Source organism: Physeter macrocephalus, chromosome 12, assembly GCF_002837175.3.
Source record: "Physeter macrocephalus isolate SW-GA chromosome 12, ASM283717v5, whole genome shotgun sequence".
Lineage (NCBI taxonomy): Eukaryota > Metazoa > Chordata > Mammalia > Artiodactyla > Physeteridae > Physeter > Physeter macrocephalus.
The window spans coordinates 15,073,397-15,095,880 of record NC_041225.1 but is presented as its reverse complement, the minus strand read 5'-3'; the positions used below and the strand labels follow the sequence as shown (position 1 = coordinate 15,095,880).

Below are 22,484 nucleotides of genomic sequence, written 5' to 3'. Positions count from 1 at the left end.
ATGTTCTAAATGATGAGGATGAAGGAAGACAGACTCACATCTGAGTTTATGTGAGAAATGAATCTTTATTTGGGGTTTACTTATTGCCCCATAGCTTAACATCCCCCTCCTCAATAATGAAGAGGAAAGAATTTGAATCAAGGAGTGTCTACTGCAGTAATGGGAGCCTGAGATGATAAAGGTACAGGCTAGACTGTGAAATTCAGAGAAAGGATGTGAATCTAAGAGGTGTTTTAAATAGAATTTGGTAAGTCAAAGAGTCATTAATTCAGATAAATATTTATTGAGCACCTATTATTTGCAAGGCACTGTGTGAGATACAAAGACATATAAGTCACAACTCCAAGTGCTTACAATCTGGTTGAGGAGATAATACATGTACATAAATTATAAAACAAACCTTATAGCATTATGGTAAAGAGAACAGACTTTGAAGGGAGACCTGTATTCAAGACGTGGCTTCACCTTTTACTAGCTGTCAAATTGGGCAAGTTATTTAACCCCTCTAAACTTCAGTTTTCTCATCTGTAACATGTGGGTAGTAACAGTACCTACTTCAGAGAGTTAGTGAGAGGAGCAAATAATCTACTTCTTGCAAAACTCTCAGCTGAGTGCTTGCCCCATAATAAGTGCTCAATAAGTGCTAGCTACTACTAGTAGTATTAAGAAATCTAGAAGCTGGGACACAACAGAACAAGGTCAGTGCCCAAAAAAATCTCCAAGAGAGAGGGACTAACGGCCATAAAGAAAGAACTGTTCTGGAAACAACAGTATTGCTCTGACATTAGTGTGCCTTCCCCTCCTGCTGTGGCCTCCAGTTATTTAAAGTGTAGTGATACCTGGGGCCTAGGACGAGAGGTGTGTCTGAGGATTGCCTCCTAACGTTTGTCCCTATCGTCTGACAAACCTCTGCAAAATGTTGACTCTAAAGAGTCACATCCTAATTTCTGGCATCCCACATCAGCTCTATAACACAGTGGGTAGAGAGTGTTCCTTCAAACACTGTGGTAACAGAGGCAGATAAGGAGAGTAGTAGCCAGAATAGGTGCAATGACCGGGAGATGGGTTTAAGATGCGGAAGACCTATCTTGAGTTCGCATGGAGGTCCTTTAACTAAAGCTTTTGCTCAACTCAGTCTATTCCCTGTTTGGCATAACGCCTTTGATGTTGAATAACTGATGATTTGGAACTGAAAACCTTCCCACACACGCTGCATTCAAAGGGCTTCTCTCCTGTATGAACCCTCTGGTGTCGCGTAAGCCGGCACCTCTGGCTAAATGCTTTCCCACATTCGCTGCATTCATATGGCTTGTCTCCAGTGTGAATCTTCTGATGTTGAGTAAGGGAGGAGCGGTCAAAGAAAGCTTTCCCGCACTCGCTGCACTGATAGCGAGGCTCTCCAGCGTGGGCTTTCTGATGTCTATTTAGTGATGAGACACCATAGAAGGCTTTCCCACACTCGTTACATTCATACGGCTTCCTGCCCGTATGGATTAGCTGATGTCGAGTAAGAATACTTTTCTGGCTAAAGGCTTTCCCACACTGATTACATTCATAAGGACTTTCTCCAGTATGAATTCTCTGGTGTCGAGTAAGGGACGAGCGGTCAAAGAAGGCTTTTCCACACTCGTTGCATTTAAAGGGCTTCTCTCCAGTATGAATTCGCTGATGTACAGTTAGGGATGAACGGTCGAAAAAGGCTTTCCCACAGGCATTGCACTCGTAGGGGCTCTCCCCAGTGTGCGACATCAGATGTCTACTGAGACTGCTCCTGTGACTGAAGGCTTTCCCGCACTCAGGACAGTCATAGGGCTTCTCTCCAGTGTGAGTCCTCTGATGGCGAATAAGGGAGGAGTGGTCAAAAAAGGTCTTCCCACAGTCACTGCATTCCTGGTCTCTCTCTTTAGTGAGAATTTTCTTGGGAGGGGTTGCCCCATGCTGCAACCTTTCCTCCTGAGAAAGGGATTTCTTGCAGGCCTCCACTGCAGGGCTTTCCATCTCTGTTCCCAACCCACCATCCACTGCATGAACTTCAAATTTAGGAGATGGAGGACCTTTCATTCCAAGCTTTTCCCTCAATGTTATTTCTGATTTTTCTTCTTCTGAAGCACCTTGAATCTCAGGCTTAGTCTCCCAGTCTGGAATGGACAGAAACACAGATGCATGTTTCTTTCTTGGGCTAGGAAATGTTACAGCAGAGAGGAGAGATGCTATGATAAATCTGAAAAGTCATGTACAGTCACCGCATTGCTTGCTCCCAGAAACAGTGTTACACTCCAGGGAGAGACCAAGACTTGGGACTGAAACGGGGAATAGAACTCATAGTGGAAATCTCAGAAAAGAGGAGAATTTCCATTGGGAGCATGGCCAGGTTAATTAGGAGAGCTGGCTAAGTGGAGGGGATGGTGAGGAATAAGAATATCAAAGCGTGAATGGGTAATGTGACAGGTCTGAGAAAGTAAACATTTGGTGAATAATAGTGAACAGAACTTTAAGGTGTAGAGAAAAAGAAAAAAAAAAACGCTGGTGGGGGACAGAAAATAAATAATAAAGCAGAAGATTTGAATTTGAGAAAAAGGTGATACCCAATACTCCCTCCCACATACACCTAAATAACAAAAACAAAACAAAACAAAACAAAACTCTGTCCCACCCGGTTCATACTCAATTACCTTGAGAGACATTCTCTGCACATTCTTTCCCCTCAGATCCATGAAGTTCCACTATCCAAGGCTCATCCCCTCTCTTCAACTGAAAAATCACATCAGGTCCAGGAACTGGAAGTCCTGCTCATGGAGAAAGAAACAAGCCAGGTGGTCATGTGTGAATAAATACACAATGATTCCAAAGCTAATCCCAACCTCTAAGTCTTTCAGAGAGCAAATGCAAAAGGCAGAAAGTGCACAACAGGAATACAGAGTATGAAGTCATACAAGGAATTCAGGAAACTCGGAATGGAGGTCAAGACTGAGGTTCTAAAAAGGAACAAATAGCATTTGGTCAGAGAGTTGATAGACTCCATTTGAATTAATGTGTTTATTCTTCCCCACGAAGTGAATGGGATGATCCTAGCTTTAGCACTGGTAGGATGGGGGGAAGAGTCCTTAACTCAGAGAAGATGAGAATGAAGAAAGGTCACCTTGAATAAGAATGTGTAATGTGGGGGCTTCTCTGGTGGCGCAGTGGTTAAGAATCTGCCTGCCAATGCAGAAGACACGGGTTCGAGCCCTGGTCCGGGAAGATCCCACATGCCGCAGAGCAACTAAGCCCATGTGCCACAACTACTGAGCCTGTGCTCTAGAGTCTTCGAGCCACAGCTGCTGAAGCCAGCGCACCTAGAGCCCGTGCTGCGCAACAAAGAGAAGCCACCACTATGAGAAGCCCGCGCACCGCAACAAAGAGTAGCCCCTGCTCGCTGCAACTAGAGAAAGCCCATGTGCAGCAACGAAGACCCACGCAACCCAAAATAAATACATTTATTTAAAAAAAAGAATATGTAATGTGTATTATGTAGGTGCCCATTTTTGTTTGTTTATTTACCCTTTACTATTGTGATTTTATTTAAACAAGTGGATCATGTTCATTGCAGGAAATCTAGAGGCATGTACAAGTAATAAGAAAAATCACCTTTTGTACTCTGTATTCATTTCTTTTTTTCTATTCACTTTGATACTGAAAGATACCTATAGATACATTTTGTTAAAAACTGGATAATTACAATTATATCTCAATTTTTGAAAATAAAAAAAACTACTGGAGAGAGATTTTGGAAAATAACTAAGACTACCCCAACTAAAATCATTCCTATTTGATTTATTTTGACATCTACAAGTAGATAATTTCTAAATCCATCACGATTCACTATATATAATATATGTCACTCCAGGCACTTTTACATGTAAAACATCATTTTGGGCAGAAGACTCTCAGTTAAAAAAAAAAAAACAAACAAGGAAAAACCCCAAATAACTGGATAATTAAATAATGCTAAATTTTAAACTTGATTTTTTCTCATAATAATAAATTTAAAATATTATTTTAATTAGCACAGCTCTACCTCACCATTTTAATGGCTACATGGTATTACATTGTATGGAATAACATCATTTATTTAATTAATCTCTTGCTGACAGACATTCCAGACTGTTTTCAATGTTTTGCTAAAACAAACAATGGTATGATGAATAACTGTGTACACCACAGGCTGCTAGTCTTATTATTTCCTTAGGACAAATTTCTAGAAGTGAATCTGTCCATCTTTGGTTACATTTAAAAAACAGATCCCCTCCTAGAAATAGTCTTGAGTTCTAAACTTACCCTGCATTGGGACCCCTGACTTGGGCAAGAGAGGTACTTTATTCTTGGGCCCAAGGATCATCCATCTGGTTGTATGCTGACTCTGCTGAGAACGGCCACATCTATCACCTGCCCATGGCTTCCTGTCTCTGTCCTTAGATTTCTATTTTTCCCACCAAAGTCTGTGACAAAGGCTCAGCAGTCTCCCTTAATGCTCCCTAAACATTCTCTTCTATTTCCAGATTTGGCCTGTTTAAGCTAATCCAGGGTGTTGTGCTTGCTTTTTTGACCTGCCTTGAATGAAATCTGCGATGTGACTCCTTTTACTGCCACCTGCTGCTGATTTTGTCTATTCTAAATCCGTACACACTCAGCCTCTTATTCTGGAAGCTCCTGAGAGGTTCTCCTTACAGGATCCCGACTTTACTCTCACGAATACCTCACATCAGCCGTAGCTCTTAATTTTCCTTTTGTCACACAAGTCTCTATCATTGCAAAGTGCCTTCTGCAGGCATCTCTCTAAGACGTCCTTAAGACAAATATTCAAAATCAAACACATTTCTAGTGACCTACTCTGAGCTACAACCTTAAAATCTCACCCCTACATGCCCTCTTTTTTTTCTTTGGCATGCGTGTGTGGCATGCAGGATCTTAGTTCCTGAGGAGGGATCAAACCCGCGCCCCCTGCAGTGGAAGTGCAGAGTCTTAACCACTGGACTGCTAGGGAAGTCCCCCCCGCCCTTTTTTTAATTGAAGAATAGCTGATTTACAATGTTGTGTTAATTTCTGCTGTACAGCAAAGTGACTCGGCTATATATATATATATATATATATATATATATATATATATATATATATATACACATTCTTTTTCATCAATAGATTCTTTTCCATTATGGTTTATCCCAGGACATTGAATATTGTTCCCTGTGCTAAAGAGTAGGACCCTGTTGTCCATCTGCCCTTTTTTTTTTAAACAGAAACACTTCTTTCCCCCTCCTCTGCTTCTCTGAGGAGAAATTTTCCCTCAAAGAGAATGCCCCTTGCACTCCCCCTTAGTACTCTGGATGGAGCTGAGTAAGTTACTGCTGAGCTGGGGGAAGACCTGGGCGTAGGTAACTCGGCCTCTTCTGCTGGCCTCAACCCTCTGGAGAGCAGTTTCCTGCACCAGGCTCTCACATGCCCTGCTCCTCCAGGCCCTGGACCTGGCCCTCCATGTTGCAGGGCCAGGCTTCTCAGCAAGGGCCCCTTGGTTGTCCAGTCTGCTTACAGCTCAGGGAGCAAGGCTGTCCCAGGCTGGGGTTCAGGATTAAGAAACCCACGCTTGCTGTACACCTAAGCCACATCTCTCTGCTCTTCAATCTTGTCTCTCAGGGGTTCTGACTTGGGTGGGAGGAGAAGAGGTGTCAATTTATTAGCCTCTCAAGCCCACATCAACACAGTACAGAGTCTACTCCCGGTGGGAAACTCTCCTTACCCAAAGAGACAATGCTCTTATAGTTCTCCAGCATCACCTCCTTGTAGAGGTCCCTCTGAGTAGGGACCAGACGCCTCCACTCTTCATCTGTGAAAACCACCGCCACGTCCTCGAATGTCACTGGGTCCTGGAAACACAATTACGTTCTCCTTATTCATAACCCTTCTCTTTACATGGACCAGACAAAACTGTCATAATGATGACAGCCTGGAGGATGCAGAGGGAGTGGAAAGAAAATGGTTCTGACAAAGTAAGGCTTTGAAGCATTTGGGGAAAGTGGTATAATCCCCCGAGGCATGAAGTTCTTGGTCACAACCCCACACTCCCTTCCTAGCCGAGCCTCTGAATATCAGGGGCTCTTTTTTCAGACTTACAGAAAATGTGTAAGAATAGAACAAAGAATTCCCATGTACCCTTCACCCAGCTTCCCCAAATTAACATTTTCCACACTGGCTTTATCTTTCTGTCTCTCTCAGTACATGCCCATTCACCTATCTTCTTCCTGAACTTCTTTAGAGTAACTTGCAAACATGATGTCTCTTTACTCATAAATGTTTCAATGTGTATTTTGTAAGAACAAGGATATCCTCTTGTATAATCACAGTATGATTGTAAAAATCAGAATAGCAGTGATATTATATAATTATCTAATCTACAACCTTAGTCAAATTTCACCAATTGTCTGTGTGTGTGTGTGTGTGTGTGTGTGTGTGTGTGTGTTAACAAATCCTTCAAATAATGGTGTAGATTAGATCATCTTTAAGATCTCTCTCATTTCACTCTGCTGTTCTGTGATTCTGTAAGGTTGCATCTTTACCCCCAATCCTGAAACCCAGATGAGTGTCCACAGTGTCTGCAGAAGCTCTAAGCCAGAGCATGGAATTCAAGACTCTCGGCCCTTGGGCAAGAAGGGGGTAAACCACATGTCTCTACCCACACAAAACTCTCTTCAGGACTCTTTCAACCTCACTGAGGTGCTTTACAGTATGTGTCACGTTCTCTGCCTAACCCAACAATGCCCTGGGATATGGGGGCCTACTTTCAGTCCATACATAGTGTATGTACTAAAGGGAAGTCAGAACTAGAAACAGCCCACTGTTCCCCAAACCTTCCAATCAGACCCGTACCATTGGTTTTTAGGCAAAATTGCTCAGGGTGAAGGCCACAGGGGCTGTGTGCCTGGTGACAGGCTAGTGGGCACATGTTCAAGGCAAGGAAGCATCACTGAAAGATATCACAAATCAAATGGGAAGGACACACTCCCTAAGGAGTCCTTCCTCCACCTGGTTGGGTTTGATCAAAGAAGCTCCAAGATAGAGAAAGAAAAGTGGTTACATTCTGGAGCCTGATAGAGTATTGCAGAAACACAAAAGTCCACCTCACCTGGAATCTGGCAGTTGGAGACACAGCAGCCATTCCCTCCCAAGTGCTCTCCTTGCAGAGAAGAGCCGAGTCCTAATGAGGCAGAGGTGTGGGATGAGAAAGAGGGTATAAGAGCAGTCTTGTTTTGTAGTTTTGTGACCCATGAAGCAAGAAATCTCCACACACCGGTGAGTTATGTACTCACCTTCATTCTCAATACCCTACAAAAAGGGAAGGCAAAGTAAAGCAAGGCCAAGAGCAAGCCCACCCCATCCCAGAATTAGAGCGAAAGGCCATGGATATTGCTATGCAGAACAAAATGTGGTGCTTGTTTTACCATAATCTTAGAGGCAAAGTTCTGTTCCTGGCAGTCAAGAACATAGTCAGGCTCATACCGTCTTTATAAATTCAAGTTCAGCACTGCTCATAATGATTACTAGACAAAAAGCATAAGAAATTTTATGAATGGCTGTACGGACAAGTCCTGTCAAGGAAATACCCATAGCCTCTTCAGAGGAAAAATGGCCCATTCACAGCAATACCCGACGCTAAAGGAGCAACCCTTGGGCAGCCACAGTTTGTTCCACGTGACCCTGTGTCTCACTCCTGGAGCCACACTGATTAGGCCACAGGTGGGCAACGCACAGGCTGACCAGTGGACTGACGTATGGTCTGGCTTGAAAAGATGACATCCATCCTCAGGATCGTGAACTAAGAAATGTTGGGACAACGAGTGGGTGATGAGCTGAAAGGACACCATGAGGGACAGCAGTAGCCATGAGGGTCAAGGAGCCAAAGGTACCAGGAAGCAGAACCCATGAGCATGTGGGAGGCACGAGGTAGAGAACAGGCTGCAACAGACTAAACACAGGCGGGCACGTTGGTGGTGAAGCACTGAGGCAAAGACCCAAGAATTCCTGGCCTTGAAGGCCCTAATGCACCTAGCACCACCCCAGACAGCAATTTGCATGCAGACCAGCCTTATTTATTCTTAGATTTCCATAAGACTCTAACCCTCTCAGGCTTTGTGTGAATCTTTATCACCAAACTTTACTTGCATTAACTGAGTACATCTCAGTTTCTCACAATCAGGAGTCTAATCAAGACATAGTCAAGTCAAGCATTTTGGGGATTCGTGAGTGGGGTGTGGGGACAGTGTGGTCCTGAGAAGCAGAACGAAAGGGTGTGTATGTGGCTCAATGACTCTACTGTCCTGCAGCCAAGGGAATGTATTCATTGATCCTTGTTATTCATTCATCCATCTATCCAACCAACATTTATTCAGCACCAACTATTTATACCAAAGCAAAAGAAGTATGACACTGTCCTTGTCTTTCAAAAGCTTATGGACTACTACACAGGACAAACAAGTAATCAAGTTAATATTTCACTACAGGATGAATAGATGCTCTAAAGAGATGTGCACAGCTAACTATGAGACAGCACATCAGAGGCTCGCCTAACCCAGACGGGAGGCAGGGAGGAACACTGCTGTTTTCTTGGCAGAAGTGAGACCTAAGGTAAGTTTTGATTTGGGGAAGGCATCAGAACATTCTAGGCACACAAAAAAATCAAGTTTTCCAAAAACAAGGAGGCAGGTCTTTACAGGGAAAGGATTAACAACTGTAATGAGTTTAGAATGGCCATGTCTAGGCTGGGGCAGTGCTGGGGGGGAAGATGGGGTTGAAGAAGCAGGCAGAGACCAGCTAGATCAAGGAGAGCTCTGCGTGGTCCTACTCCCACTGCCACGGGGATCACAGAAGGATTTAAGCCTGGAAGGGTCACCACCAGATTTGCGTTTTAGAAAGATCTTTGCAATTTGTATCAAGGGCCTTAAAACACGTATCTTTGACCCGGCAATTTTCTCCTCAGAGTTTTTCCTAAGGAAATAAATAAGAACACATGCAAAGCTTTTTATTAATCATCACTAACACTAGCCTTTACTGAGTGCCATGTGAGGAAACCTCCTAAGCACTCTACATGTGTCATCTCATTTAATCCTTACAATACAGCAAAAATTTGAAATAGCCTAAGTTTCTAAAATAGGAGATTTGAGGGCTTCCCTGGTGGCACAGTGGTTAAGAATCCCCCTGCTAATGCAGGGGACACGGGTTTGAGCCCTGGTTCGGGAAGACCCCACATGCCGCAGAGCAACTAGGCCCGTGCGCCACAACTACTGAGCCTGTGCTCTAGAGCCCACGAGCCACAACTACTGAAGCCCACGCACCTAGAGCCCGCGCTTCTCAACAAGAGAAGCCACCACAATGAGAAGCCCACGCACTGCAACGAAGAGTAGCCCCCGCTCACTGCAGCTAGAAAAAGCCCACGCACAGCAATGAAGACCCAACGCAGCCAAAAATAAATAAATAAATAAATTTATTAAAAAGATAAAATAAAAAATAAAACAGGAGATTTGATTAAATAATTTATGGTCCAGACCATACATACAATGGAATACCACTGATATTATATTAATATGATAATGTTATCATATTTTAAATGTTATTTTATATAATTAATATTATATTAATAATAACTAGCATTTATTGAACTTATGCTACTTACCAGGCACTGTACTAAGTACTCTTTATAAGAATAGTTTAATTCCATCCTTATGAATCAATACGGTATGCACTGTTTCACAGATTAGGAAATTTAGGCTTTGTAAGAGGCTGAGGCAGAATTTGAACCCCGGTCTGGCTAGCAGTTTTTGTGGGGTTTTTTTTGCGTTACGCGGGCCTCTCACTGCTGTGGCCTCTCCCGTTGCGGAGCACAGGCTCCGGACGCGCAGGTTCAGCGGCCATGGCTCACGGGCCCAGCCGCTCTGCAGCACGTGGGATCTTCCCAGACCGGGACACGAACCCGTGTCCCCTGCATCAGCAGGCGGACTCTCAACCACTGTGCCACCAGGGAAGCTCTGGCTAGCAGTTTTTAACCTCTACGCTGTAATGGTTTATTTTCATGAAAAGATAGCCACACAGATAACAGACCAATAGACTAGAAAATACCAAAACATATCCAAGCAGGTAGGAAAGCTTGATACATGACAGAAGTGGCATCTCAAATCACCGGGGGAACGATCACTAGTAATAAACTGCAAACAACTTACATGTTCATCTATAGGATAAACTGTGATTTTATATGTGTATGTGTGTGTGAATATTATACCTTGATTAAGATGAATGAACTAGAACCTCATGTTAGTAATATAAATTTCAGAAATATAATTACTGAGCAAAAATAAAGTTATAGAATGACTTACTATGTAATAGTTATATAAAATTTAAAAACAGGTAAATGATATCTACAGAAATCTATATGGGACAATAAGCAACAGATTGTAAGTATCTCTGGGAAGGAAGGGAAAGAGGATTGGGGAGGGATACCCAGGAGACTTCAACTTTGTAATGTTTTGTTAAAAAAAAATCTAAAGGGAAGAAAACCCAGGGGGGCTTCCCTGGTGGCGCAGTGGTTGCGCGTCCGCCTGCCGATGCGGGGGAACCGGGTTCGCGCCCCGGTCTGGGAGGATCCCACATGCCGCGGAGCGGCCGGGCCCGTGAGCCATGGCCGCTGGGCCTGCGCGTCCGGAGCCTGTGCTCCGCAACGGGAGAGGCCACAACAGAGGGAGGCCCGCATACCACACACACACACACACACACAAAAAAAACACAAAGAAATTCACACAATATTAAGTGACGAATGCACACTTTTAAAATTACATAATTGAGCACGCACACACGTACAGAAAAAGACTGGAAGAATATATATTAAAATGTAAATGGAATTTGAGTGGTGGCATTACAAGTGATTTGTATTTTATTTCTTACAATTCCTTATATTCTGATTTTTTTTTTTTTACAAGAGTTATGTGTTTACTTTGGTGTACAGGAAAAATAACAGGAAGGAAGGAAAGGAGGTGTGCAGAAAGTTATAGCAGACCTGAGACTGCCATTCTTGGGAACATCTACTTGCAGTGTTGGCCCTTGGCTGGGGTCTGGGAACTTCAATTTTAAGAGGGTTTCCTAAGAGGTAGGGTGGGCCATTATGCCTAAACTATTTGTGCAGACAATATGGTTTCTGCTGAACACCTGCTGTCCTGCTAGAGGGCCTGGAAGTTTGGTATATGTTAGGCAGGAGGTGCCTACGTGACTAGCCCTCACTAAAAAGCTTGGGCTCTGAGTCTAAAGAACTTAATTTGGGCTGGCATGTTGCTGCATTTTCATTGTCGGAGGAGGAAGTGCTCTGTGTGACCCCTCGTGGGAGGGAGACAGCATGAGGAAGACTCCCCATGGATTCCTCCAGACTCTGCCTATCTGTCCCCCTTATGATCTGGCTGTGTATCCTTGCGAGATCACTGTCATCGTCTCAGCCATGAGTACAACTATGGGCTGAGTCCTGAGTCCTTCTACCAAATCCCTGAACGAGGGGTGATCTTGGGCACCCCGAACACAGGCGGCCATACCACTCTGGGTAGCTGTGGCAGAACGGGAGCAGAGGAGGTGAGTGGACCCGTGAGGAGACGATTACAATTAACTAAGCAAGAAATGATGAAGAACTGAACAGCAGACATAGAGAGAAGGGGAATTACTGCTGAGATATTAAGAATAGACCATAGATTGGAAGCGGAGGCTGAAGGTGATGGGAGAGGCAATGATGACTCCAGGTCACAGATCTGAGTAACGTGTGCATAATGGCACCATTCATAGAGATGAGCGACAGAAAAGTAGTTTTGGAGGGAAAGCTAAGAAGTACAGTTTTGGGGCATTTAGAATTTGAGCTGTTCCCACGTCTTTGGATAGGAAAAAAATCAGATGACTCTGGCTCCCACTGACCAAGTTGTAAAAATTATTATTGCCAAATGAAATCACTTGAATTTTGAAAAACTGTGAGTTTCATTCAAAATAGAAAAGTTAATATAAAGTATTTTAAAAATGGTTATAATACAAAGAAGGCAATGTTCAAGCCTCTAGTTATATATAATAGTACTTTGTTTTTTTCTATTATTTGTAAGACTATTCATAAAGTATAGACGTATCCTTGAGATATATAGTTGTATTCATTCAGATAAGCATGAAAAAAGAAACCTAGGAAAAGGGGATAAGCAAAGTAATCCCAGAAATAGGAATTCCGTACCCAAAACAGCAAAGACTAACCAGCAATGGGACCAGGTAGAAAGAACATGGGCTCCTCACAATGAACCAACCTCAGATTCTAAAGAGGCAAAGTAACTGCAGACTTAATCCTTCTTTCCTTAGGAGATGAGCCCTCCAGCTGGTCTTATTAATTATAAGATAATAATCAGGTAAGTTACACTTTCAAAAATGCCAAAAGACTAGATCAATATATACTTACTAGACAACGGGTTAACATCGGCCAAGCAAACTCTAAAAGAATATTGCCTTGAGGGTGAACAACAGTTTGCAAAAACTAAAACCTATGTGAAAGGCAAAAACTTAAAACAAAACTTACTGGAAAAAGAAGTTTGGTGTAACTATAAAAAAGAATCTCAACCTGAGGAGAGATTGGGGTTTGAATCTTGCTAGGAGGCCAAGAGGATACTTGTACAAATGGAAACAAATATACAACATCAGTGGGCAACCAGAGCCTCCAACTTGTGTTGTCTGCGGCAATATGTATTCTTATCCTTGTTGGTCTGTCAAGATTCCTCCATCCCCAGGAGGGTCTCAAAATATTACCCTTGGGTCCTATGGAGATGTCAAAATTAGCATTTAGAGATACGGGAGAGTACAGGAGTAAAGGCTCTGGCAGACCGCTTGAAATCAAAGTCCAGCTCTGCCTCTTCCTACCTGTGTGACCTTAGGTAAGTTTCTTAACCTCTCAGTTTACCCATCTGTAAAATGGGGATAGTGAAAGTACATATCTCATAAAGTTATTGTGATGCTTAAATAGGATAATATGTGTAAGGCATTTAGAATAATATGCTAAGTAAGTGTTAGGAGTCCTAGGAAGGTAGAAATAATGAAAATATTAATTACACTGTGTTGCTGCTGTTTTAGAGTAGGTTTAAGTGTAAGTGTAGCCACAGTATTGGGATCAAAGTATTTGTATGTGTTGTCTAAAGCATTAGAACTTTTTGAACAAATCAGCTGAACTACATCTGAAATTGTGGTTGAAACTGCTCAATGTTTAAATGCTTAAAGACAATTTTCAAAGTTTCATTTATTAGATTATAACTTTAATACACTGAGCATTAACCAAATTACAAACGAAGGTGAGCATAAAAGCTCCCCAGCCATTACGCGACCAGCTAATATTCCCAAGGTGCTCATCGTCCGTGGGCTCCCTGCCAGGCCAACTTCATTCCCCATCAGGTCTAGACTCCACCAGCAGTCACTTCGGTAAGCTCTCAATGGTACTCAGGACTCCTCAAATCCACCAAATTCACATGGAATCACTGCCAGCAAAGGGTCACCTCTGTTTTTCCTATTTCTGGATCTCAGAGTATTTCTGGAGAAAATGCTTTTCAAATTCTTATTCTATACCTTCAAAGAGTGCTCGCCTAGAAAGCTTTTACTATTCCCATCTTAGCTACACAGCTATTCCAAATCTCCATGGCTACCCTTCAATTTCAGCAGAACACTGTCTTTCACTACACTGAAGCTTCGCAAGAGTGAGTTCTGAGCAAGGCAGGACTGTGGTAGAAAGCATTCCACAGGCCTGGATTACTGACTGTGAAGGCTTGGGCAAGTTACTTAAGCTAACGGTCGATCCCCCCATCCCCCGTTTTTTAATACCTATTTCACAGGGCAGTTATAATAGTAAATGAGACAATTAATGTAAAGCATTTATCTTACAGTCTGTTCAATAAGTGAAAGCTTCTTTCCTTTCTACTGCCCAACACCAACCCATTCAACCAATATTTCCAAGTACCTGTTATGTGCTAGGCAGCCTGGGTGTGAGGCCAGCAAAATGGAAATGTCTCTTCTCCAGGACTTTACCTCAGTGTCCTACATCTCTGTCCTACTTTCTTTTCCACCATTGTTTCCTCTCAGAATCTGCTTCCTGCATGACCCACTCTTCCTTTCTCCAGCATCTCCCATCGCTTCAGTAGCTTCTTCACATATCTTCAAACAGATATAATCTTCCTCGATGTGAAATTATCTTCACTGAATCCCCTGGCCTCCCTCTGGCAAAAGAGTTCTCATTTAGATTTTCCTTTCACGATCAAACTTCTTCTACATACCTACTGACTCCACATCATCACCACCTACTCTTCTCAAAGCCATTTTTCTGCTCCTGCCACCCCTCACACACCTGAAACCGCATGCTTGAAAACTGCCAATGCATTTCTGAGCTCCAATTCCGACAGTGCTTTTCTCCTTATTTCTCTGCAGCTGTTTGACTGTTCTGACAAGCTTCTGATGCTGCCCAAGGCTCAGACTGTGTACAGTGTTCTTCTCGCTATCCCGCAGAAAGTCCCTCCACACCTGGTGCCCCATTTCCACCTCTACAGAAATGCTTCCCGAGTCTAGTCCCAATCCCTCTTCCAGACTCATCCTGCATTTCCAAATGACTAAGAATTCTGAATTAGGCATTTTGTTGGCATCTTAAAACCACCTTCCCCTATGCAATTCCCCACATGAGCTCCCTTCCCTGTCCTTACATTTCTAGCAGATGTTCTATTATTCTCCCAGGTGCCCCCAATTCAAACTCTTACCTAGCTCTCTTTCCTCCCAAATCTATTTAGTCACCAGATCCTTCTGAGTCTTCTTTTGCAATGTCATTTGTATCCCTACCCACCACCGACACCATCATAATTCAGGTCCACAACAGCTTGCTTCAGGACTACTACCACTACCAAGCATTCCTAACTGGTTCCCTGCACTAGTCCCTTCCCCTCTCTAGTCCTGGATGGAACCTCTAGAATAACTGTACCAAAACAGTTTTCGTCCTGTCAGTCCCCGATCCGTCCCACACAATCCACCCTGCTGACCGTGTCTTGTCCTGATCCTCTATGCTCTGACCCCACTGTGCTTTTCCCCACCCTTGTCTCCCACTATTCCTCGATCCTTCACTCTTATACATAGCATTTCCTTCTCAAATCTGCCTAATGCTTCGCTACTTCTTTCCTATTTTTTTCACATCAAATTCTACCTCCTCCACGAAGGTCCCCTGATCTAGTGCGGAGGCCTATGGTAGGGAGCTAAACGAGACAATCTGATGTGATTTCTGGGAAAGACGGAGGGACTGGAGTGGGCAGCATCCTAGATTTTGTGTCAATTCCACCCACGTTTATTAAGCACCTATTACGGGAAGAAGGTACGGGAGGGGCAGAGGAAAGCTCCAAACTTCCCACGGAACACACGCACACACGGGGGCTGGGGGGACAACTTTCCGTCCGCACCTCTCCGAGCCGGGACGTCGACACACACACACACGCACACACTCACGCACACACTCAGACGTTCTGCAGGTTGGCTCCGCCCGCGTCACCTGTTCTACTCCCACAGCACCTCCCCCAAGTTCTCAGTGTCCCCTTCTCTCGGCCGCTGCGCTCACTCGGCTCCGCCAAAACACACACCCGCAGCCCTCACCTCCGGCACTGACTGCTCGCGACCCAGGAAGACGGCGCCTTTTCAGGTCGGGAAAGCAGTGCGCCGGCGCAGGGGGTTCTGACGTCCGCGCTCCCCACCAATGCTCGGCCTTCGCAGACTCCATTTCCCAGAAGTCTCAGCGGTTGGCGAGATTTAATTTGATGTCTAACGATCTGCGCAAGCGTACACTTCTAATGAAGGGGTGGGCGGTGCCGAGCCGGATCCGACGCGGCAGTGCGGCAGCCTGAGCGCGGAGAGGGAACCGTCGTGGATGCTAGGGAGGTTTGTGGTCAGCCTGGAAGTACTGCCTATGTGTGATGTCACGTCCCTCCAGTCCTCCGATGGGAGGGCCGTCCTAAGGAAATGTGCCTCTTTTAGTTTTGGGGGCCGGTCCCTACTGAGAACGACTTCGAGTCTTCTGGCCCTCGGAAGGGGCTTGTTTCTGCTTCAGCTTGTTCACTTTAAGGAATTTGGTTGTAAAATTTGGGCAGGAGTGACGCACAGTTTGGTTCTGAGGATGGGGCTGGGTATGTGCACATTTTTGTGCAGAAAAGAGAAGAGCCCAGGAGTAGGGCAGGTAGCCCGACTCCCGACGTTTTGAGCTCACACCAGCCTGTCTTCCTTGGTGCTAATGGAAGGACCCTCGTTGGAGTCTCGCAGGGCTTTTCAACCTTGACTGCACGCCGGAATCACTGAAGAGCTTTGACGTATCGATTCCTGGGGCCCACTATGAGGAGTGAGAGTTTGAAAAGATCTGCAGGTGATCCTAATGTGCAGCTAAAGCTAAGAATCACTGCTCTATAGCTTCAGGAAGACTTGAGATTATACAAAGAATGTGATGAAGTTCTACAGTCAGGAACAAGTCTACACTTGCACTCAAAAAACATAAATTGCCTGCCACAGGCATGGCATTGTTACAAATACAAATAAGACACAGTTACTGCCCCAAAGGAACTCGTGTTCCAGTGGACAAATCAGAATGTGAAATTGTTACAACACAAAGCAGTGTGTTCTACAATTATGTCACTATTGGGAGACACTATTGGGAGTACAACTGAGGAAGCAATTAACTATGGCCGAGAAAGTTGGGAAAAGCTTCCTATAACTGGTATACCTGAAGAAGAGTAACTAGAAAAAATGCAGAGAGAATAGCATCTGCAAAGGTATAGGCTAGAGGATAAAAGTGCAAAGAATTAGTAGCAAGATGAGTGGCTGGTGGATAAGGTTAAGGGGCTGATAACCATAACTTGGGGCCAGATGGAGGACGATTTTGTGCTATAGTAAGGGGTTTGGACCTTCCAAGAAGTTTAGGACTTGGAAAAGTTACGATGTCCAAGACATATTTTCTTGCTGTTGCCTTCTGTGGGTGGTTTTTATTATTCGTTTAGCCTTATGCTGAGAGTGGAAATTTGGGGGTCCTGGGTGAGTTTCTTAGAGTTCCCCACCCTTGGGCAGGCCTTAGGGTTTCATCGCTACCTTAACTCCCCAGGTTGCTGTCAGAGTGGGAGCTTAAGTTCTCCAGGGTTTAGCAGGGTAAGAGTTGGGTTTGCTGCTCACTCACCTCTCAGGGCTCTAGCTCACCCTTCCTTATTTTTTAAAATTGAGGTATAGTTGATTTACAATATTATATTAGTCTCAGGTGTACAACATAGTGATTCACAATTTTAAAAGATTATACTCCATTTATAGTTATTATAAAATATTGGCTATATTCCCTGTGCTGTACAATATATCCTTGTTGCTTATTTATATTTTACATAGTAGTTTGTACCTCTTAATCCCCGATCCCTATCTTGCCCCTCTCCACTTCCCTCTCCCGACTGGTAACCACTAGTTTGTTCTCTATGTCTGTGAGTCTGTTTCCGTTTTGTTATATTCACTAGTTTGTTGTATTTTTTAGATTCTGCATATAAGTGCTGTTGTAAAGTGTTTGTCTTTCTCTATCTGACTTATTTCAGTAAGCATAATACCCTCTAAGTCCATCCATGTTGTTGCAAGTGGCAAAGTCTCATTCTTTTTTATGGCTGAGTAGTATTCCATTGTGTGTGTGTGTGTGTGTGTGTGTGTGTGTGTGTGTGTGTGTGTACACACACAAGTCCACTGTCCTCCTTGGCAGCAGATGCCCACTGAAGGAGACCCAGTCCAACCTACCCCCATTTTTTGCTGGAATATTTTTTACCACATCTTATTCATCTGTTGCTGGACACAGGTTGCTTCCATATCTTGGCTATTGTAAATAATGCTGCTGTGAACATTGGGGTGAGTGTATCTTTTTGTTTTCGTTCATTTTTTTTTTTAACTCTGCAAATTCCTTTCTTTCATGCCTGTGTGTTTAGAGAGATGATTTATAAGTGTTCAGCATTTTTAGTTTTTTTCAAGTAGGGTTGTTCAGGGAACCCAATCTGCCATGTTGCTGGAAAGATTAAGAGAATTTTAGCCAGTTTTCTTAGAAGAGTTAGGAAGGGCATATGGATGCTGAACAGCCAAGAAACAACCTTGTTTAGAATAAAACAAGGCCTGCCAGCTGGGGGGCTCTGCCAAATTGCAAGATGTTATGGCTATCTGCTGCTGTGTAACAAATCACTTCAAACTCAGTGGCTTAAAACAACGTTTATTATGCCAATAATTTCTGTGGGTCAGGGACTTGGACAGGGCACAGCAAGGGTGGCTTGTCACCGCTTCACACTGACTCCATTGGGGGGACTCAAGTGTCTTCATCACTTGTGTGTCTGGTACATGGACTGGCATCTGTGGCTGGGCTCACCAGGACTGTGGACCAAAGTCCCTACACGTAGCCTCTCTTTGTACTTGGACCTCCTCACAGCGTGGTCAGACTTCTTACATGGCAACTCAGGGCTCCAAGAGAGAGAGTCCCAGTGAGCAAAACAGAAGCTGCATGGCCTTTTATGACCTAGCCTAGAAAAATCAATTGTCACTTCTGCTTTACACTGTTGGCTGAAGCAGTCACAAGCTTGCCCAGATTCAAGGATAGGGCATTACAGCCCACCTCTCGAAGGGAGGCATGTCAAAGAAACGATGGTTGTTTAAAAAAAAATCTGCCGCATAGAATTTTAGCCTTCCCCTTTCAGGAGTGTTTCTCTATGAGACAGGTGGGGCGGGGGTGGAGTGTGGCCTTGCAGTGTCCCTATTTCAGCGGACAGTTCTGCTGTGTCTTGTCGTTTTGCTCAGCTGTGTTGCTGTCTCCTGAAGTGCTGCAGGTTGCTTCTAACAGCAGCCCCTGATCCTCCCAGGCCCCCTCTTGCAATTCTAAGACCCCTCTTCTTGGACACCCTTTGACCTTATTTCTCTGAGCGTCTCTTCTCTTTGCTGCTACTACCTGGTACTCTGTATCCAGATCTACATCTCTCCAAACTCTCTGTCAAGAGAAAGCATCATTCTTTTATATCATGTGGCCTTTTAAGAGGTGTTATCTTAGCAGAAGAGCATGGGCCCTTAGTGATAAGTGTTTTCAGTTTGACCACTCAGTCTATGGGGTATAGGATGGTTTGTCCCCTAGCAAGGGGATTTGGCTACTTAGCAGTAATATTCTTTATTTTCGACTACCACCTCTCTTTTCCTGGGGGTGCATATGTATCATCAGAAGCTGGGTAGATGAGGTGGAAGAGAAATATTCAGGCACAATTTTACACTATACCTGAAAAGCATTGCTTTTCCTGATGCCTAGGTCTGATTCCAGGTCAGATTGGTAATTTACTTCTATACCTTTGTTTGTTTAATATATTTTTTTCAGAATAGATACCATTGGGTTTTTAGTCCACCCTAAATGATTGTATATGCCTGAACCCTAATTGTGAACAGGTTCCTGTTTTTACCATGGGACTCCTTACCCAGGTAAGTCAGATGGTGGTGTTCTAACATCCCACATTAGTTAAGGAGGCTCTGCCTGCCAGAGCACACGTTGGACCTGCAGAAATCTCTGTGCTTCAGTTCTGCCTTTCAAAAGCACCAGCCAGTCTTTCACATTTTTGTTTCTTTTAATTAGTTCTTAAAATTCATTTAGCTCTTTAAACTAGAGTAAGCCATCTCCTTCAGGCTAATGTGAGTTAGAGAGATGCTCTTGCTATCTGATTTTCCTCTGGATAAACTACAGTTTATCAATATTGTTCTTAAAATCTGATATTTCCCATTATTTTTCTTTGGTAATGGAATTTTAGCCAGGCACAAGAATAAAGACTACATTTCCTGGTAGCTAGGTGTGGTCATGTGTTCTGGTAAATAGGATGTAAGTGGATGTGTCGTACAGCACCTTCTGACAACCTTCCGTAAAGGAGAGCTGGACTCAGAATAAAAAGGAATGAACTACTGATACACATGACAACATGGCTGGATCTCAAGTACTTTATTCTGAGTGAAAGAAGCCACTCTCAGAAGGTTACATACTGGATAATCTTGTTTATAAGGTATTCTGGAAAAGGAAAACTACAGCACAGAATAGAGCAGTGATCACAAAGGGTTGGGATGGGAGAAGGGTTTGAGTACAAGGGAGCAGCAAAAGGGAATGTCAGGGGTAATGGGGAAGCCTATCAGGCTGCTGGGGACCAGGGCTCCCCTGACCACACTTTGGCATCAAATGGTACACCGGAGCACTCTGAGTCGGGGAAGAGGCATCACTGTTAAGCTATTGATTAACTCTCCAGGGTAACAAATGAGCATTGTAACAAGGGCCTCTAGCTCAAGGTCTGTCCCAAAGGATGGAATTTAAGAGTGGGAAATGTCAGACGCTGTAGCAGGCCAATGCCTAAAGGAAAAGGTATCAGGGGCAGGCAGCGCCCCTCAAGTTCATCTGAAGCAGTTCCATTTCTAGTTATGTCAGCCACCAATGAGATGACGCTCTTTTCTCATGTGTCCATACCCTCCCCTTTTTGGTTCCAGAGCACAGAAGAGAACAGAAACTCCTGTGCCAGCCATGGTTCCCAGGCAGACCCCCTTTCCACACCTCCTCGGCTTGGGAGAAAGAGGGCTTACTTGTCGGGCAGTTGCTGTACCACCCTGGCCATCTGTGCCACTGGAAGTGCTGGCAGAAAAGTGAAACAGATTGAAAGAACAAGAAAGGAGAATGGGGACTTCCCTGGTGGTGCAGTGGTTAAGAATCCACCAGCCAATGCAGGGGAGATGGGTTCTAACCCTGGTCCGGGAAGATCCCACATGCTGCGGAGCAACTAAGCCCGTGCACCAAACTACTGAGCCTGTGCTCTAGAACCCATGAGCCACAACTACTGAGCCTGTGTGCCACAACTACTGAAGCCCGCGCACTCTAGGGCCCGTGCTCTGCAACAAAGAGAAGCCACTGCGATGAGAAGCCCATGCACCACAACAAAGAGTAGCCCCCCTCGCCGCAACTGGAGAAAGCCCACGCGCACAGCAACGAAGACCCAACGCGGCCAAAAATAAATTTATTAAAAAAAAAAAAAGGAGAGTGGAACTTTTGCCCTGATTGAATAGGTTATTCTTCCTTGAACCCCTAATTAGGGTCTATAAATCAACCTCTCAGTCCTCACAAATCCCCTCTCTGATTGAGGAGTGTGCCCAGAGAACCACTGTTTTAACATCCAGACCGTTTCTCCATTTCTTTTAGGTCCTAGATGATACTCGTTTCCAGAAGAGGAGGGAGTCCATAGCCCTCCCTTCTTTGAGTTCACCCTTCGCTGAATCCAAAACCGGGGGGCAGTGGGAGAAAGACAGGCACGTTAACAACCTGTAGAATAGCAGTTAGTAGCCTGCAGTTGATCTCAGGTGGCCTCGGCCTGCAGCGGCTTGAAGCAGGATTTCGGTTTGTAGCCAGAGATTGAAGTCAGGCCGTGGCAGTGAAAGTGCTGAATCCTAGCCTCAGACCACCAGGGACCAGTGGCCAGTGACAAGGCCCTGGCCCATCAGCTGTGTAGAAATGAATTTCGACATAGAGTCAGAAAGTAGTGAAACAAAGTATTTATTAGGATGAAAAAGGGTACATGTGGATAGGCACACAGGTGGGCTCACAGAGAGGGTCCTGCCCCTGTGGTAGTTTGAATCACTTTTATGGGGCATTTCTTCCACGTTTCCTTTGGCCGATCATCTTGCTTTGCCTGGTTCTGAGTTCGTATTTGGTTTATCTCAGGGTCCTCTCATGTATGTGCATGCACCTCTTAGCCAAGATGGATTCTAGCGAAGAGGCCTATGGGTAGGTTGACATCACCTACTATGGGGTGGCGGCCCCTCCCTTTTTGACCTTCAAGGAGCCTTTCTGCGCATGTGTAGTCAGGAAGGTCTCCTTGACCTCGAGATGAGAAATAAGCGGTCTCTTATCTGGGCAGGGCTTAGCTTCTCCTCCTTCCTGCTATTTTGGCCCCTTCCAGCCTGGGACCCATCTATCTCCTGCCTCACCATGGGCCAGCAGATCTCCTGGGCACTTTATAAGAAATACACATGTCTGGAGAGCCTCCTAGAAATTCTTATTTGGCAGATTAAGGGTAGGGCCCAGGCTTTTTAACAAATCTCCAGTGACTTCTGTTGAGCAGCCCCAAGCCAGGCTCTCCGGCCCAGGTACTACAGGCACTCCCAGTATGGGGGTTGCTTCCGGTTCCCTGCCCGTGGCTGGGAGCAGGGTGAAACCTCCATCCACGTAGCTGACGCTCACTTTCCCCAGCCGGAGCTGCGGGAGCACAGGACCCAAAATTCCCCAGTTGCCAGGGCGCAGGCGCTGCTGGGTCCCGCCCTGCAGCCCCGCCCCCCCGCGTGGCGGCCGGTCTGCGCAGGCTCAGGACGGGTCTCAGGAGGTGGGGCTGGGGTTGGAACCC

General features: G+C 44.7%; 1 protein-coding gene across 3 annotated transcripts; it reads right to left on the bottom strand.

Moving 5' to 3' along the window:
• Positions 1–262: 262 nt before the first annotated feature.
• LOC102979810 (zinc finger protein 2) lies at positions 263–15,759 on the bottom strand. Of its 3 annotated transcripts, XM_028497085.1 has the most exons (6): positions 15,691–15,732; positions 14,027–14,282; positions 7,157–7,228; positions 5,774–5,900; positions 2,673–2,786; positions 263–2,138 (listed from the first exon to the last, which is right to left on the bottom strand). In XM_028497085.1, the coding sequence occupies exons 3-6, from the start codon at positions 7,187–7,189 to the stop codon at positions 1,132–1,134; spliced, it is 1,281 nt and encodes a 426-aa protein (XP_028352886.1). In that variant the 5' UTR covers positions 7,190–7,228; positions 14,027–14,282; positions 15,691–15,732; the 3' UTR covers positions 263–1,131. The 3 variants fall into 3 exon arrangements, with proteins under 3 accessions (XP_028352886.1, XP_007118528.1, XP_054945006.1); XM_007118466.3 differs by lacking the exon at positions 14,027–14,282 and having other exon boundaries at positions 15,691–15,759; XM_055089031.1 differs by lacking the exons at positions 14,027–14,282; positions 15,691–15,732 and adding an exon at positions 9,363–9,448.
• Between the last annotated feature and the right edge of the window lie 6,725 nt (positions 15,760–22,484).